The 17,120-nt window shown below is 49.9% G+C and overlaps 1 protein-coding gene across 4 annotated transcripts in view; it reads left to right on the forward strand.

Annotated features, from left to right (window-relative positions):
• CPSF1 (cleavage and polyadenylation specific factor 1) overlaps positions 1–17,120 on the forward strand; it is a 91,234-nt gene that overhangs the window by 44,677 nt on the left and 29,437 nt on the right. For all 4 annotated transcript variants that reach the window (XM_040352064.1, XM_040352063.1, XM_040352066.1 and 1 more), the window contains 9 exons: positions 962–1,036; positions 2,763–2,843; positions 6,911–6,991; positions 7,841–7,939; positions 12,198–12,339; positions 13,984–14,162; positions 14,283–14,419; positions 14,498–14,672; positions 14,822–15,028. In XM_040352064.1, coding sequence (XP_040207998.1) covers positions 962–1,036; positions 2,763–2,843; positions 6,911–6,991; positions 7,841–7,939; positions 12,198–12,339; positions 13,984–14,162; positions 14,283–14,419; positions 14,498–14,672; positions 14,822–15,028 — 1,176 coding nt within the window. The remainder of the gene's footprint in view (positions 1–961; positions 1,037–2,762; positions 2,844–6,910; positions 6,992–7,840; positions 7,940–12,197; positions 12,340–13,983; positions 14,163–14,282; positions 14,420–14,497; positions 14,673–14,821; positions 15,029–17,120) is intronic.

The raw sequence follows: 17,120 nt of genomic DNA on the forward strand, positions 1-17,120 counted from the left end.
TTTAGCTGGCTCCTAGATTCCAAGCAAATTTGTCAACCCCTGGCTTAGGCCCTTGAGATGTTTCCAGGGTGGGGTAATAGTGGAACACACATAACATAGGAACTTGAGATGTTTCCAGGGTGGGGTACACATGGCATAGGCCCTTGAGGTGTTTCCAGGGTGGGGTACACATGGCTTGGGCCCTTGAGATGTTTCCAGGGTGGGGCACACATGGAATAGGCCCTTGAGATGTTTCCAGGGTGGGGTACACATGGCATAGGCCCTTGAGATGTTTCCAGGGTGGGGTACACATGGCTTGGGCCCTTGAGATGTTTCCAGGGTGGGGTACACATGGCTTGGGCCCTTGAGATGTTTCCAGGGTGGGGTACACATGGCTTGGGCCCTTGAGATGTTTCCAGGGTGGGGTACACATGGCATAGGCCCTTGAGGTGTTTCCAGGGTGGGGTACACATGGCATAGGCCCTTGAGGTGTTTCCAGGGTGGGGTACACATGGCGTGGGCCCTTGAGGTGTTTCCAGGGTGGGGTACACATGGCATAGGCCCTTGAGGTGTTTCCAGGGTGGGGTACACATGGCTTGGGCCCTTGAGATGTTTCCAGGGTGGGGTACACATGGCTTGGGCCCTTGAGATGTTTCCATGGTGGGTAATAGTGGCGCACACATGGCATAGGCCTCTAGGGTGATATCGGGGGGTGGGAGTGAGTATTGGTGGCACGTGAGGAGTGATATCTCTTACATTTTAGGTGCATAGAAGCGCACAATCTGATTAGGTTCCACGTTGGTCCTACTACAAGTTTTATATTTTTAGTGTGGCCACCGCTAGCAACCTGTCCCCATCAATCGCTGGCAAAGTAAATTCCGGTTTGTCTTGTCTATTGGTTACTGCATTAAAGGAGGAGAACTCTGGCTGAGTGTGGAGAAGCACAATGTTATGAAATGTTACTCTTCTGCTTCCCATACAGGTGTGTGACAGCATCCTAAACATCGGACCTTGTGCCATGGCATCCATGGGGGAGCCGGCCTTCCTGTCTGAGGAGGTAAGTGGCCCTGGATGCTTTATGGGAGCTCCTCTCTCCTGTCAGCAGTAGCCCCTCCCCCTCTTCAGTGGTCCCCCCTTCCCCTTTCCTGTGTGCAGTGGCTCTTCCCCTCTGGTCTGTATTGCCCTTCCCCTCTTCAGTGGTTCCTCCCCTTTCCCTTTTCTGTCTGCTGTTGCCCCTCCCCTCTTGGATGCATTGCTCATCCCATCTTTGGTTCCTCCCCTTGCCTGTCTGCAGTGGCCCCTGCCCTCTCCTGTCTGCATTGCTCCTCCCATTTTCAGCTGTTCCTTCTCTTCCCCCTCTTTTCTGTCTGCATTGCTCCTCTCGTCCTCGGTGGTTCCTCCCCTTTCCTGTCTGCATTGCTCCTACCATCGTCAGTGGTTCCTCATTTTCCCCACTCCTGTCTGCTGTGGCTCTACCCCTCTCCTGTCTGCATGGTTCCTTCCCTTCCCCTTTCCTGTCTGCATTGGCTCTTCCCCTCTGTGGTCTGTATTGCTCCTCCACTTCCCCTTTCCTGTCTGCAGTGGCCCCTGCCCTCTCCTGTCTGCATTGCTCCTCCCATTTTCAGCTGTTCCTTCTCTTCCCCTCTCCTTTCTGCATTGCTCCTCTCGTCCTCGGTGGTTCCTCCCCTCCCCCTCTCCTGTCTGCATTGCTCCTCTGTGGTTCCTCCCCTTCCCCTCTCCTGTCTGCATTGCTCCTCTCGTCCTCAGTGGTTCCTCCCCTCCCCCTCTCCTGTCTGCATTGCTCCTCTCATCTTCGGTGGTTCCTCCCCTTCCCCTCTCCTGTCTGCAGTAGCTCTACCCCTCTCCTGTCTGCGTGGTTCCTCCCCCTTCCCCTTTCCTGGTAGCAGTGGCCCCTCTCCTGTCTGCATTGCTCCTCCCATCGCCGGTGGTTCCTCCCCTTCCCCTCTCCTGTCTGCAGTAGCCCCTCTCCTGTCTGCATTGCTCCTACCATCTTCATTGGTTCCTCCCCCTTCCCCTTTCCTGGTAGCAGTGGCCCCTCTCCTGTCTGCCTTGCTCCTACCATCTTCATTGGTTCCTCCCCCTTCCCCTTTCCTGGTAGCAGTGGCCCCTCTCCTGTCTGCATTGCTCCTACCATCTTCATTGGTTCCTCCCCCTTCCCCTTTCCTGGTAGCAGTGGCCCCTCTCCTGTCTGCATTGCTCCTACCATCTTCATTGGTTCCTCCCCCTTCCCCTTTCCTGGTAGCAGTGGCCCCTCTCCTGTCTGCATTGCTCCTCCCATCGCCGGTGGTTCCTCCCCTTCCCCTCTCCTGTCTGCAGTAGCTCTACCCCTCTCCTGTCTGCGTGGTTCCTCCCCCTTCCCCTTTCCTGGTAGCAGTGGCCCCTCTCCTGTCTGCCTTGCTCCTACCATCTTCATTGGTTCCTCCCCCTCCCCCTTCCCCTTTCCTGGTAGCAGTGGCCCCTCTCCTGTCTGCATTGCTCCTACCATCTTCATTGGTTCCTCCCCCTTCCCCTTTCCTGGTAGCAGTGGCCCCTCTCCTGTCTGCATTGCTCCTCCCATCGCCAGTGGTTCCTCCCCCTCTCCTGTCTGCAGTAGCTCTACCCCTCCCCTGTCTGCATGGTTCCTCCCCCTTCCCCTTTCCTGGTAGCAGTGGCCTCTCTCCTGTCTGCATTGCTCCTACCATCTTCATTGGTTCCTCCCCTGTCTGCATGGCTCCTCCCCTTTCCTGTCCCTACGATCGGTAATAACACTGCTGACATTGTAGTTTCAGAATAGCACGGAGCCGGACTTGGAGATCGTCCTGTGTGCCGGGTACGGGAAGAACGGGGCGCTCTCGGTGCTCCAGGTGAGGCTGGTGACCTTTTTGTGTTCTCACTTATAGATTGAAAAACTAAGCTGGATGGTCAGTTCTGTGGTGTCTCCCCACCCCCCCTTTTCTCTCCCAACATAACACCTCACATGGTCAGTCAGACACAATTACATCTATTTTCCAAATGTGTACAGAGCCTGTCTGATAAGTGGATCTGTACATCTGAAACTGTTCAGTGACATCTCTGTGTGTGTCAGGGCTTTATAGTGACAGACGTATCCAACCGCCCATCGTCTGTCTGCTCCTCCAGAGACAATGGGAAGAGGGCAGCATATCTGTGCCTCCATTACGGAAGACGTATCCAACCGCCCATCGTCTGTCTGCTGCTCCAGAGACAATGGGAAGAGGGCAGCATATCTGTGCCTCCATTACGGAAGACGTATCCAACCGCCCATCGTCTGTCTGCTGCTCCAGAGACAATGGGAAGAGGGAAAGCATATCTGTGCCTCCATTACTGAAGACGTATCCAACCGCCCATCGTCTGTCTGCTGGTCCAGAGACAATGGGAAGAGGGCAGCATATCTGTGCCTCCATTACGGAAGACGTAGCCAACCGCCCATCGTCTGTCTGCGGCTCCAGAGGCAATGGGAAGAGGGCAGCATATCTGTGCCTCCATTATTGAAGACGTATCCAACCGCCCATCGTCTGTCTCTGGAGCAGCAGACAATGGGAAGAGGGCAGCATATCTGTGCCTCCATTACGGAAGACATATCCAACCGCCCATCGGCTGTCTGCTGCTCCAGAGACAATGGGAAGAGGGCAGCATATCTGTGCCTCCTCTACTGAAGACGTATCCAACCGCCCATCATCTGTCTGCTGCTCCAGAGACAATGGGAAGAGGGCAGCATATCTGTGCCTCCTCTACTGAAGACGTATCCAACCGCCCATCGTCTGTCTGCTGCTCCAGAGACAATGGGAAGAGGGCAGCATATCTGTGCCTCCATTACTGAAGACGTTTCCAACCGCCCATCGTCTGTCTGCTGCTCCAGAGGCAATGGGAAGAGGGCAGCATATCTGTGCCTCCATTATTGAAGACGTATCCAACCGCCCATCGTCTGTCTCTGGAGCAGCAGACAATGGGAAGAGGGCAGCATATCTGTGCCTCCATTACGGAAGACATATCCAACCGCCCATCGGCTGTCTGCTGCTCCAGAGACAATGGGAAGAGGGCAGCATATCTGTGCCTCCATTACGGAAGACATATCCAACCGCCCATCGGCTGTCTGCTGCTCCAGAGACAATGGGAAGAGGGCAGCATATCTGTGCCTCCTCTACTGAAGACGTATCCAACCGCCCATCGTCTCTGCTGCTCCAGAGACAATGGGAAGAGGGCAACATATCTGTGCCTCCATTACTGAAGACGTATCCAACCGCCCATTGTCTGTCTGCTGCTCCAGAGACAATGGGAAGAGGGCAACATATCTGTGCCTCCATTACTGAAGACGTATCCAACCGCCCATTGTCTGTCTGCTGCTCCAGAGACAATGGGAAGAGGGCAGCATATCTGTGCCTCCATTACGGAAGACGTATCCAACCGCCCATCGTCTGTCTGCTGCTCCAGAGACAATGGGAAGAGGGAAACATATCTGTGCCTCCATTACGGAAGACGTATCCAACCGCCCATCGTCTGTCTGCTGCTCCAGAGACAATGGGAAGAGGGCAGCATATCTGTGCCTCCATTACTGAAGACGTATCCAACCGCCCATTGTCTGTCTGCTGCTCCAGAGACAATGGGAAGAGGGCAGCATATCTGTGCCTCCATTACGGAAGACGTATCCAACCGCCCATCGTCTGTCTCTGGAGCAGCAGACAATGGGAAGAGGGCAGCATATCTGTGCCTCCATTACGGAAGACGTATCCAACCGCCCATCGTCTGTCTGCTGCTCCAGAGACAATGGGAAGAGGGCAGCATATCTGTGTCCCCATTACTGAAGACGTATCCAACTGCCCATCGTCTGTCTGCTGCTCCAGAGACAATGGGAAGAGGGCAGCATATCTGTGCCTCCATTACTGAAGACGTATCCAACCGCCCATCATACTGTATGTCTTCTCCTCCTGAGCCAATAGAAGAGAGCAGTGTATCTATACCAATTACGTAAGATGTATCCAACCGTCCATTATATGTCCCCCCCCCGCCCCCAGAGCAAATTAAAAGAAGGCAGTGTAGCATTTGGGCCCATTATTGAAGACGTACCCAACCGCCAATCATATGTCTGCTCCTCCAGAGACCGAGAAGAGGGCAACATATCTGTGGCTCCATTACTGAAGACCTATCCAGCATATGTCTTCTCCTTCTGAGCCACTGGAAGAGAGCAGTGTATCTGAACCTATTATGTAAGACGTATCCAACCGTCCATCATATGTCTGCTCCTTCAGAGACCATTGAAAATGGGCAGCATAGCATCTGGGCCTACTATTGAAGACGTATCCAACTGCCCATCGTATGTCTGTTCTTCAGAGTCGATGAGAAAAGGGGCAACGTATCTGTGCCTCCGTTACTGAAGACGTATCCAACCGCCCATTAATAAGTTACATTTTTTATTTTGAGTTTAGATTAGATTTAATAATATTGGTAAAAATACCAATGAGAGAGTCCTTGTATGATATGAGGAGCAGATATTTCCTATAATTCGGCACACGGCCAAGGTTGGCGTTTGTCTCTGGATTCCACACTGGGCCTTTCTTTTCTTTCCTTCCTTCTGGAGGAACAGACATTGGGGTAGATTCAGGTACATTTGCGCTTTTTTTGCGGAGGCGCAGGGCAACGTTTTTGCCCTGCGCCCCCGCAAATTTACTGCGCTGCCCTTGATTCACGGAGCAATAGCTCCGTAAATTGCGTGGGCGCGCTGGAAAAATGCCCGGCGTAAGCGCGCGCAATTTAAATGATCCCGTAGGGGGCGGGAATCATTTAAATTAGGCGCGTTCCCGCGCCGATCGTAGAGCGCATGCTCCGTCGGGAAACTTTCCCGACGTGCATTGCGGCAAATGACGTCGCAAGGACGTCATTTGCTTCAAAGTGATCGTGAATGGCGTCCAGCGCCATTCACGAATCACTTACGCAAACTACGTAAATTAGAAATTTCGCGAAGCGGGAACGACGGGTATACGTAACATTGGCTGCCCCTGCTAATAGCAGGGGCAGCCTTACGCGAAAACCGCCGTACGGAAACGACGTAAACTGCGTACGCAGGGCTCGCATAACGCTGTGAATCGGCGTTAGTATGCAATTTGCATACTATACTCTGAGCACAACGGGAACGCCACCTAGCGGCCATCGCAAGAATGCAGCCTAAGATATGCGGGCATAAGAGCCTTATGCCGCGCAGATCTTAGGCTGCAGTCGGCGTAACGAGGTTCCTGAATCAGGAGCATTCGTTACGCTGGAGCAAGTAAGCAATTGCGCTGTGTAACTATGGTTACACAGGCGCAATTGCTTCTTGAATCCAGGCCAGAGTTTCACCTTACCAGCCCTTGGATGTGGCAGCTGCATTTATTTATTTTTTCCTTTTTTTATTCCTTTTTTTTTTTTTTCTGTGATCCTGCCAGTAACACACTTCCTGTTCCAGGGTGACGACACTCAGTAACTGTACTGTCTGTGAAGGAACAGCGTTGTCGTCCCCCCCCCCCCCCCCCCCAGGACAGGACTACATAACTTCTCCCCCCTCCTACTTGTTTTCATAACATAGGGGGTTCTGTAGTCCTTGAAGTGAGCAAAGAACAATGTAACAACATTACCATAGAGAGCACAGGAAGGTATCGGCTCCCTGGATTTCTGGCAGATCAGCCAGGTATTCTCTGTAGTCGCGGCATTTTACAGAGATGCAGGCAGTCAGTGCGGAGTGTGTGTGTGTGTGCGTGTGTTTGCGTGTGTATATTTATTATACTTATAGATCTGTGCTGGGGGTATATATTTATTTTTATTTTTTCTTTACATACTTTTTGTTAATCTCTAACATTTTGACACCTTTTAGGCAATAGCATTTCCATAACGTTACCATCTACTTGGTTGCAGCGACATTTAACCTTTTGTTTATCTCTCACAGAAGAGTATCCGACCCCAAGTGGTGACGACCTTTGAACTCCCCGGGTGTCATGATATGTGGACGGTCATTTCTTCTAATGAGGTTGGTGTTCTGTCTGGTGAAACCGATTCTTTACCAGTCTCCAGATAGTATCTCATCTTTTCTCTCCTCCCTCCTCTCCCAGTATGATGTCACTTATCCTTCCCTCTCCTCCCTCCTCCCCCACTATGGTGTCACTCCTCCTTCTCTCTCCTCCCTCCTCCCCCAGTATGGTGTCACTTATCCTTCCCTCTCCTCCCTGCTCCCCCAATATTGGTCACTCGTTATTCTCTTCTTCCTCCTCCCCCAGTATGGTGTCACTCACTCCTCTCCTCCCTCCCTCCCTCCCTCCTCCAGTATGGTGTCACTCACTCCTCCTCCTCCTTCCCTCTCCTCTCTGCTCCCCCAATATTGGTCACTCGTCATTCTCTCCTCCCTCCTCCACCTGTATGGTGTCACTGGTCCTTCCCTCTCCTTCCTTACTCCCCCAGTATGGTGTCACTCCTACTTCTTCCTCTCCTCCCTCCCTCCTCCAGTATGGTGTCACTCCTCCTTCTCTCCTCCCTCCCTCCTCCAGTATGGTGTCACTCATCCTTCTCCCTCTTCCATACTCCTCCCCCCAGTATGGTGTCACTCACTCCTCCTCCTTCCCTCTCCTCCCCCAGTATGGTGTCACTCCTCCTCCTTTCCTCTCCTCCCTCCTCCCCCAGTATGATGTCACTCCTCCTCCTTCCCTCTCCTCCCCCAGTATGGTGTCACTCCTCCTCCTTTCCTCTCCTCCCTCCTCCCCCAGTATGGTGTCACTCATCCTTCTCCCTCTTCCATACTCCTCCCCCCAGTATGACCTCTTGTGCACTCCTCTCTGTCTGTCAGGCTTCTATATCTTACCGCCATCTTTTCTTGTCCCATCAGCAGTCGGATGACACGGGGGAGACGGCTGTGGATCCAGAAGAAGAAGATGAGAAGAACCGCCATGGTTTTCTAATCCTGAGCCGAGAAGACTCCACCATGGTAAGAGATGATGGCCGCCCTGAGAATGGGGGGGTGGGGTGGTCCCCTTCCAAGTCGTCTTCTCTTGTACCAGGACTGAGGGATTGTGTACAATCAGGAGACCCCCATACACACGGGCAGAATGTCGAGACATTTGCTGGTTAACAAAAAAAAAAACGGTTGACATTCGGCCCGTGTACATGTCGGTCTGCCCGATTCCCGATCAGCCAATGGCAGAGAACACCAATCGGAGTGTTTCTGTCAAAACACAACAGCTCAGCGGGGGAGATCACTGTACTAATCTCACATGGTTGGGACAGCGGCTCCCACCTGGAGCTGACAGTAAACATAGTTTGTACCCATACACTCCCCGTACCGGCAATGTCACCAGAGTCCGGCTGCACACTGATAATGTGAAGCTTTATGGTTCTGGAGAACATTCTGGAAGCCCTCTCTGGGCTGACGCGTTTCACCCTAGAAACCTGCTTAGTTGTAACAATTAGTGGTTTACCGAAATTACAATTTCTGGTTCCGAAACTGAAATCTCGGGATGTACCTGGCCAAAAATGGAAACGGAAATGAGCAGGTTTTTAATTTTTTATTTTTAATGTAACCACTTCAGCCGTGGAAGGTTTACCCCCCCCCCCCCAAATTAGCAGGCAATTTTTTGCGATGCGGCACTGCGTTCCTTTTAACTGACAATTGCGCGGTCGTGCGACGTTGTACCCAAACAAAATTGGCGTCCTTTTTTTCCCCACAAATAGAGCTTTCTTTTGGTGGTATTTGATCACCTCTGCGCGTTTATTTTTTATGATATAAACAAAAAAAAAAAGCGCAAACAATTAACCACTTAAGCCCCGGACCTTTAGGCAGCTAAATGCCCAGGCCAGGTTTTGTGATTCGGCACTGCGTCGCTTTTAACAGACAATTGCGCGGTCGTGCGACGTGGCTCCCAAACAAAATTGGCGTCCTTTTTTCCCCACAAATAGAGCTTTCTTTTGGTGGTATTTGATCACCTCTGCGGTTTTTATTTTTTGCGCTATAAACAAAAATAGAGCGACGGTTTTGAAAAAAATTCAATATTTTTAACTTTTTTCTATAATAAATATCCCCCAAAAATATATAAAAAAAAAAAACTTTTTTTTCCCTCAGTTTAGGGCGATACGTATTCTTCTATGTATTTTTGGTAAAAAAAATCGCAATAAGCGTTTTATCGGTTGGTTTGCACAAAATCTATAGCGTTTACAAAATAGGGGATAGTTTTATTGCATTTTTATAAATTTTTTTTTTTTTTTTTTTTTACTAATGGCGGCGATTAACGTTTTTTTTCGTGACTGCGACATTATGGCGGACACATCGGACAATTTTGACACATTTTTGGGACCATTGTCATTTTCACAGCAAAAAATGCATTTAAATTGCATTGTTTATTGTGAAAATGACAGTTGCAGTTTGGGAGCTAACCACAGGGGGCGCTGAAGGAGTTATGTTTCACCCAGTGTGTGTTTACAACTGTAGGGGGGTGTGGCTGTAGGACTGACGTCATCGATTGTGTCTCCCTATAAAGGGGATCACTCGATCGATGCAGCCGCCACAGTGAAGCACGGGGTAGCCGTGTTTACACGCGGCTCTCCCCGTTCTTCAGTTCCGGGGACCGATCGCGGGACCCCAGCGGCGATCGGGTCCCGGAGCTTCGGACCGGGTCGTGGGCGCGCGCCCCACGGCTGGGTAGATGTAAACGACGTGCCGGTACGTCGATCTGCCCAGCCGTGCCATTCTGCCGACGTATATCGTCGCGCGGCGGTCGTTAAGTGGTTAAAAAAAATAATGTAACATTTCTTCATCAGTTTAGGCCAATATACATTCTGCTACATGTTTTATCCCAATAAGTGTATATTGATTGGTTTGTGTAAAAGTTATCGTGTCCACAAACTATGGGATGGATTTGACATTTTTACATATATTTTAACTAGTAAAAGCAGCGATCAGCGACTTATAGCGGGACTGCGATATTGCGGGGGACGATTCGGAGTAGGGCCGAAACAACTAATCGATTATAAAATGAATCGATTACAATTTTCATAATCGATTAATCGACCAGTGACATAATGGGGTTAAAAAAACAAAAAAAAGCCCTTTATAGTACAAAAAAAGCAAATCTCTCCTGTAAATATCACTGTCACACAGTAAAAGAATGAACCCCTTACAGTAGCGATTATTTGCTCTTTTTGTACTTATTTATGTTTTTCTTTACCCCCCAATATGTTACTAAACATCTCAGGCCGGGGTCACACTTCTGTTTTTGGTGCTTTTTTCAGTAACACACTACAGTTCATTTCCATGTTTTCCTATGGGACAAGTTCACATCCATGATTTATTTTCAGCTGCTGCGTATTTGGAAAGGCCAAAGACGTTTTTAACGCAAAACGGCGCTATTTTGTTTTTTTGGTTCAATATACTTGAATGGAGAAGCTGCAGAAAAGCATGGCATGTGTTTTTGCGGCAATTTGTGTTTTGTAATCTGCCCGACAACAAATTGGCCCCAAAAAATATATAAAAATGCAAATTTTATTTTTTTAAGACTATTATCCGATTAATCGAAACATTAATCGGGCAACTAATTGATTATGAAAATAATCGTTAGTTGCAGCCCTAATTTGGACACTTTTGACACTTTTTTTTTATTTATTTTTTGGGGGGGTGGGAATTTGTGACACCAATTCAGTGCTAAAAATGTGCACTGTCACTGTACGAATGACACTGGCAGGGAAAGGGTTTACACCAGGGGGTGATCAAAGGGTTAAATGTGTGCCTAGGGAGTACTTTTACTACCTGTGTGGGGGATGGACTGACTGGGGGAACACTGAGATCGGTGTTTTTGGCAGAAACGCAAGATCACCGCGTTCTCCCCTGACAGGATGGCGATCTTCCTCTCTAGGGAACAATCGGCGGTTCCCGGTGAACTTTGCATCCGCTAGACCCGCTGATTCACTGACTCCCCCCCCCCCCCCCATCTGGCCAATCAGTGCGTGATTGCGCCTCCGCTGTCTATTGCATGAAATGATGTACGGGTACGTTGTTTTGTGCAATAGAGCAGACCTGCTGCAGTCGACGGTCTTGAAGTAGTTAATTAAATGTGGGTGGTGTTTTGGGACGCAATTTTGTATTGAAGTCAATAGGGGGTGCTATTTTCAGCTGATATGTCGCTCCATCCCTAGTAGCAAACGACTAAGCCTGCTTCTCGGGAGAAACGCGTCAGGCAGGGGGGGTTTCCCCTCTGTATTTTTGTCCTGAACCAGAACGTTTTTTTTCTTCTGCTGACCTCATCAATTTGCATCCAGACATTTTTGTGATTATTTTTACGTTTTTATAGAAGGGGGGATGGTGTGTAATGTCAGCTGCCTGCTGATTGGTCCATGGGGCAGATCCGGTGCTGTCAGGGTGACGGTGATGTGAATCTCCTTTTTTTTTTTTTTTCTTTTTTTTTTTTCCTCTTCTCTATTACCATATCATGTGACCGGCATCTGCTCACCGATTTGGTGAAGTTCTACCCGTGTTGTCTGCACTGCCCATCCCCCGCACAGATTACAGATGTGTCATGGCCACCACAGATTAGCGCTGTCCTGGATCATTGTACTGGGCGGTGGCGGCAGTCTTTGGACGGTGGCGGCGGCAGTCTTTGGGCGGTGGCGGCGGCAGTCTTTGGGCGGTGGCGGCGGCAGTCTTGGGCGGTGGCAGTCTTGGGCGGTGGCGGCGGCAGTCTTGGGCGGTGGCGGCGGCAGTCTTGGGCGGTGGCGGCGGCAGTCTTGGGCGAGACGGCGGCAGTCTTGGGCGGTGGCGGCGGCAGTCTTGGGCGGTGGCGGCGGCAGTCTTGGGCGGTGGCGGCGGCAGTCTTGGGCGGTGGCGGCGGCAGTCTTGTGGCGGCGGCAGTCTTGGGGCGGTGGCGGCGGCAGTCTTGGGCGGTGGCGGCGGCAGTCTTGGGCGGTGGCGGCGGCAGTCTTGGGGCGGTGGCGGCGGCAGTCTTGGGGCGGTGGCGGCGGCAGTCTTGGGGCGGTGGCGGCGGCAGTCTTGGGCGGTGGCGGCGGCAGTCTTGGGCGGTGGCGGCGGCAGTCTTGGGCGGTGGCGGCGGCAGTCTTGAGCGGTGGCGGCGGCAGTCTTGGGCGGTGGCGGCGGCAGTCTTGGGCGGTGGCGGCGGCAGTCTTGGGCGGTGGCGGCGGCAGTCCCGGGTGGTGGCGGCAGTCCCGGCTCCAGTAATAGAACCACATTTTGTTTTTTGCAGATCCTCCAGACTGGACAGGAAATCATGGAGCTGGACACCAGCGGATTCGCCACGCAGGGCCCTACGGTGTACGCCGGGAACATCGGAGACAACAAATACATCGTACAAGTGTCCCCCCTGGGCATCCGTCTGCTGGAGGGAGGTGAGTGCCGGGATCTGCGGTCCTCTGGTCTAGTGACGGCTGGACAAGCCTTGTATGGAAGGCATTCTCTTCTGACCCTCCCTCTGGATACCCTTCTTGTGGCTTTCAACAATCTTTATTAAAACAGAACACTTAAAGTATGTGCTGCCCCTGGTAACATATAGTGTATGTTAACCTTAACATTGATCTTAAATGTATGTATTGGTGGATGAATACAATATCATCGCAGTGGTCCCAAGGTACAGAGAGGCTCAGACTGGCTCTGTACACAGTATCTATGAACAGAGCCGTCCTCACAGGCGTGACAGTAGGGGCGGCCCATCCATTGAGGGCGCTGCCCCCCTCCCCCTCTGTCCATGTGTGGCACGCCGGATGCATGGATTTGAATTGCTTGGGGGAGTTTGAAGCAGAAGATTAGAGGCTCTGCTAGCTCGCTCTAATAGGCTTCAAAGTAGGCAGCAGCTGAGTTTTTATAGCTGCTTTAACCCTTTCACTTTCAACACAAACCTGACAAAGTGAAAATAGTCTGTCGCCGTTTCAGGGGCGCACGCAAATTTAAGGTTTGACATGTTGGGTATCTATTTACTCGGTGCAACTTCGGCTTTTATATTTCACCAAAAAATGTGGGTCGTTTATTGCGTTTGTTTGCCCTAAAATTCACGTTTGGTGTATTTAATAGGAATATCATGTGACCTAAAAAAATTGGAACTACCGCTATGTTATTATCTAGGGGTGTCTACTTTTAGAAAATATGGGCCAGATTCTCAAAGGCGTTACGACGGCGCAACACCATTAGCGCCGTCGTAACTCCTCATCTGGCCCCGGGTATCTATGCGACTGATTCTTAGAATCAGTTGCGCATAGATACCCATTAGATCTGACATGCGTAAGGCTGTTACGCTGTCAGATCTTAAAAGTAATTTTTTTTCCCGCCGCTAGGTGTCGCATCGTCGTTTTCCCCGTCGTCTATGCAAATGAGGTAAGTACGCGAGATTCCCGAACCTACGCGCGTCCGACGCTGAGAATTTACGTTGTTTCCGTAGCGTACGCGACGCGTAAGGTTGCCCCTGCTATTAGCAGGGGCAACCAATGTTAACTATGGCCGTCGTTCCCGCATCGAAGTTTAAAAAAAAAAACGTTGTTTGCGTAAGACGTCCGTGAATGGCGCTGGACGCCATTTATGTAAACGTCTAAGCAAATGACGTCGGGGCGACGTCATTTAGCGCAATGCACATCGGGTAATTTACCCGAAGGAGCATGCGCAGTACGCTCGGCGCGGGAGTGCGCCTAATTTAAATGGTGCCCGCCCCATTTGAATTGGGCGGGCTTGCGCCGAGCGAATTAACGATACACCGCCGCAAGTTTACAGGTAAGTGTTCTGAGAATCAGGATGTAAACCTGTAAACCTGCGGCGGTGTAACGTAGAGCTCATACATTACGCTGCCCAGGAGCAACGTAAATGTATGAGAATCTGGGCCAATGTTTTGGGGGTTTTATTTAATCTTCAGGCCTGAAATTTTTTTTTTTTTTTTAAACGTCGGCAAAAAATAAACTAAAAAATGTCTCTTGCGGGGAAAGGGTTCATGTAAGGTTGTATCTGCCCCCCTCTCTGTAACCCATTGGTCGTGTGTTTTGTGTCTCCAGTGAACCAGCTGCACTTCATCCCGGTGGATCTGGGCTCCCCCATTGTTCATTGTACCGTGGCGGACCCCTATGTGGTCATTCTTAGCGTGGAAGGCCAGTTGGCGATGTTCCAGCTGAAAAGTGACACGTATGGAGGCAAATCTCATCGGCTCGCCCTACAGAAGCCCAACATACATTATGTGAGTAGATGTCCCCGGGGCACAGTGTGCTACAGGGGGGTGGGGGGGTGGGGATGGGCTCCTCACTTCTGCCTCCACTTTGCACCACCCTAACGCAGATTTCCACTTGTCTCTGTCCAGCTATCGAAGGTCATCGCTGTCTGCATTTATCGTGACGTCAGCGGTATGTTCACCACAGAGACCAGATCTGCCCCAGTGAAGGAAGACAGCGCCCCCCAGAGTGTATCGGAAGGAGAAAGTCTGTTGCAGGAGATCAGGTGAGGCTTTCTGTGGTAGAGCATGGTGCGATAATTTGCGGTATGTCTACTAATGATTGATCCTGTGTGTGGTGTCAGCCGCTCTGTAGATGACGAGGACGAGATGCTGTATGGAGATTCTGGATTCCCGTCCAGCCCCAGTAAGGAAGAGGCTCGTCGGGGCAATATTCCCAACGCAGATCGCGATTCTTCCCAGTATAAGGCGGAGCCGACACACTGGTGTGTGGTGGTCAGAGAGAATGGTATAATGGAGGTGAGATCCTGGGAAGGTGATGGTGTCATTGGGCGATACAGGTCCAAGTATCGGAGTGCACTGCAGGCTCCCGGCAATCCCAAGCTGTCCAGATTAAAGCCAATGTTCTCATAAGCTGTCCAGTCTGACCCAAGATCTTTCTGCCGCAGATCTACCAGGTCCCCGAATGGCGTCTGGTCTTCCTCGTCAAGAATTTCCCTGTGGGGTTGAAAGTTCTTGTGGATAGTTCCTTCGGACAGCCCATTCCTCAAGGAGAAGTCCGAAAAGAAGAAGTGACTCGGCAAAGTGAAATTCCCCTGGTGAAGGAGGTTCTGCTGGTGGGCCTGGGAAACCGACAAAGTCGCCCTTATTTACTGGTAAGATGTCACCTGAGGCTCCTCCCCTTTTTTACCCGCCAGTATTGGTGACTTCCCTCTACAGTGGTATGGTCCATCTCTCTGTGTTTTTATATAACCTGACTTCTGTCTGCAGTGGTATGGTCCATCTTCCTGTGTTTTTATATAACCTGACTTCTGTCTGTAGTGGTATGGTCCATCTTCCTGTGTTTTTATATAACCTGACTTCTGTCTGCAGTGGTATGGTCCATCTCCCTGTGTTTTTATATAACCTGACTTCTGTCTGCAGTGGTATGATCCATCTGACTATATTTATCTTGACTTCCCTTTTACAGTGACGTTGTCCATCTCCCTATAATAATATATAACTTTCCTTTGCAGTGGTATGGTCCATCTCCCTATGTTTCTTTATAATCTGACTTCTGTCTGTATTGGAGTGGTCCCTATGTTCATGTATAACTTTACTTCCCTCTGCAGTGGTATGATCCATCTCCCTATATTCATATATAACATGACTTCCCTCTGCAGTGGTATGGTCCATCTCCCTATATTCATATATAACATGACTTCCCTCTGCAGTGGTATGGTCCATCTCCCTATAGTCATGTATAACTTAACTTCCCTCTGAAGTGGTATGATCTATATAATCTGACTTCCCTCTGTAAATAGTATGGTCCAGTTCTCCCTTTTTTTTTATGTATACTCTTTTGTCCCTCTGCAGTGGTATGGTTTATCTGCCTATATTCATACCTAATATCGCTTTTTTATACTGTGATGTAGCCCATCTTTGCTTCTATATATTTTGACTTTTTCTGTACTGGAATGGTCCATTTCCCTATATTCATGTATAACTTCACTTCCCTCCTGCAGTGGTATGGTCCATCTCCCTATGTTTCTATATAATCTTACACTTGTTTGTACTGGAATGGTCCATTTCCCTATATTCATGTATAACTTGACTTCCCTCTGCACTGGTATGGTCCCATCTCTCCAGTGGCGGCTGGTGAGCGACCAACAAACACCCCCTCCTGCAGGCTCGCCGGCCCCGCTCGCAAGCCTGCTAGCCCCGCACTTACCCCATCCAGGTTGCGGGTGGCTTCCCCTGCTTCTCCCAGCCAATTCAGTCGATTCTCCTCCCGCCAATTTAGTCTTTGAACCCTCCTCCTGTCCTGATTGGCCAGGAGGAGAAGCAGGAAGACGGTAGCGAATGTTCATTCGCTAATGTTACAAGTGGGTGGGCTCGGTTCGCAGTGCTCTGCACCCCGAGTTCAACCTTTTTTGAACCCAATTAGAGCCTCCAACTCTAATCCATGTTTAAAAAATAAAAACGTAGTCGAACATAAGCGTCCGGTGCCCCGCGTGAAGATTAGGAGTGGGGCGTCGCCCCTTATGGACCAGCCGCCACTGCATCTCCCTATGTTTTTATATAATCTGACTTTTGTTTGTAATGGAGTTGTCCATTTCCCTATATTTATGTATAACTTGACTTCTTTCTGCAGTGGTATGGTCCATCTCCCTATGTTTTCTATATAATATGACTTCTGCCTGCAGTGGTATGGTCCATCTCCCTATGTTTTCTATATAATCTGACTTATGCCTGCAGTGGTATGGTCCATCTCCCTATGTTTTCTATATAATCTGACTTATGCCTGCAGTGGTATGGTCCATCTCCCTATGTTTTCTATATAATCTGACTTATGCCTGCAGTGGTATGGTCCATCTCCCTATGTTTTCTATATAATCTGACTTATGCCTGCAGTGGTATGGTCCATCTCCCTATGTTTTCTATATAATCTGATTTATGCCTGCAGTGGTATGGTCCATCTCCCTATGTTTTCTATATAATCTGACTTCTTTCTGCAGTGGTATGGTCCATCTCCATATGTTTTCTATATAATCTGACTTCTTTCTGCAGTGGTATGGTCCCTTTCATCATATTGCTGCGTAACTTGACTTCCATCTGCAGTGACATGATTCATTTCCCTATAATCATAATATCACTTTACTGCCCTCTGTAGTGGTATGGTCCATCGCTATATATTTCTATATAATCTGACTTGTCTGTACTTGAATGGTCCATCTCCCAATAGTCATGTATAACTAGACTTCTTTC

Source organism: Rana temporaria, chromosome 5 (assembly GCF_905171775.1).
Source record: "Rana temporaria chromosome 5, aRanTem1.1, whole genome shotgun sequence".
NCBI lineage: Eukaryota > Metazoa > Chordata > Amphibia > Anura > Ranidae > Rana > Rana temporaria.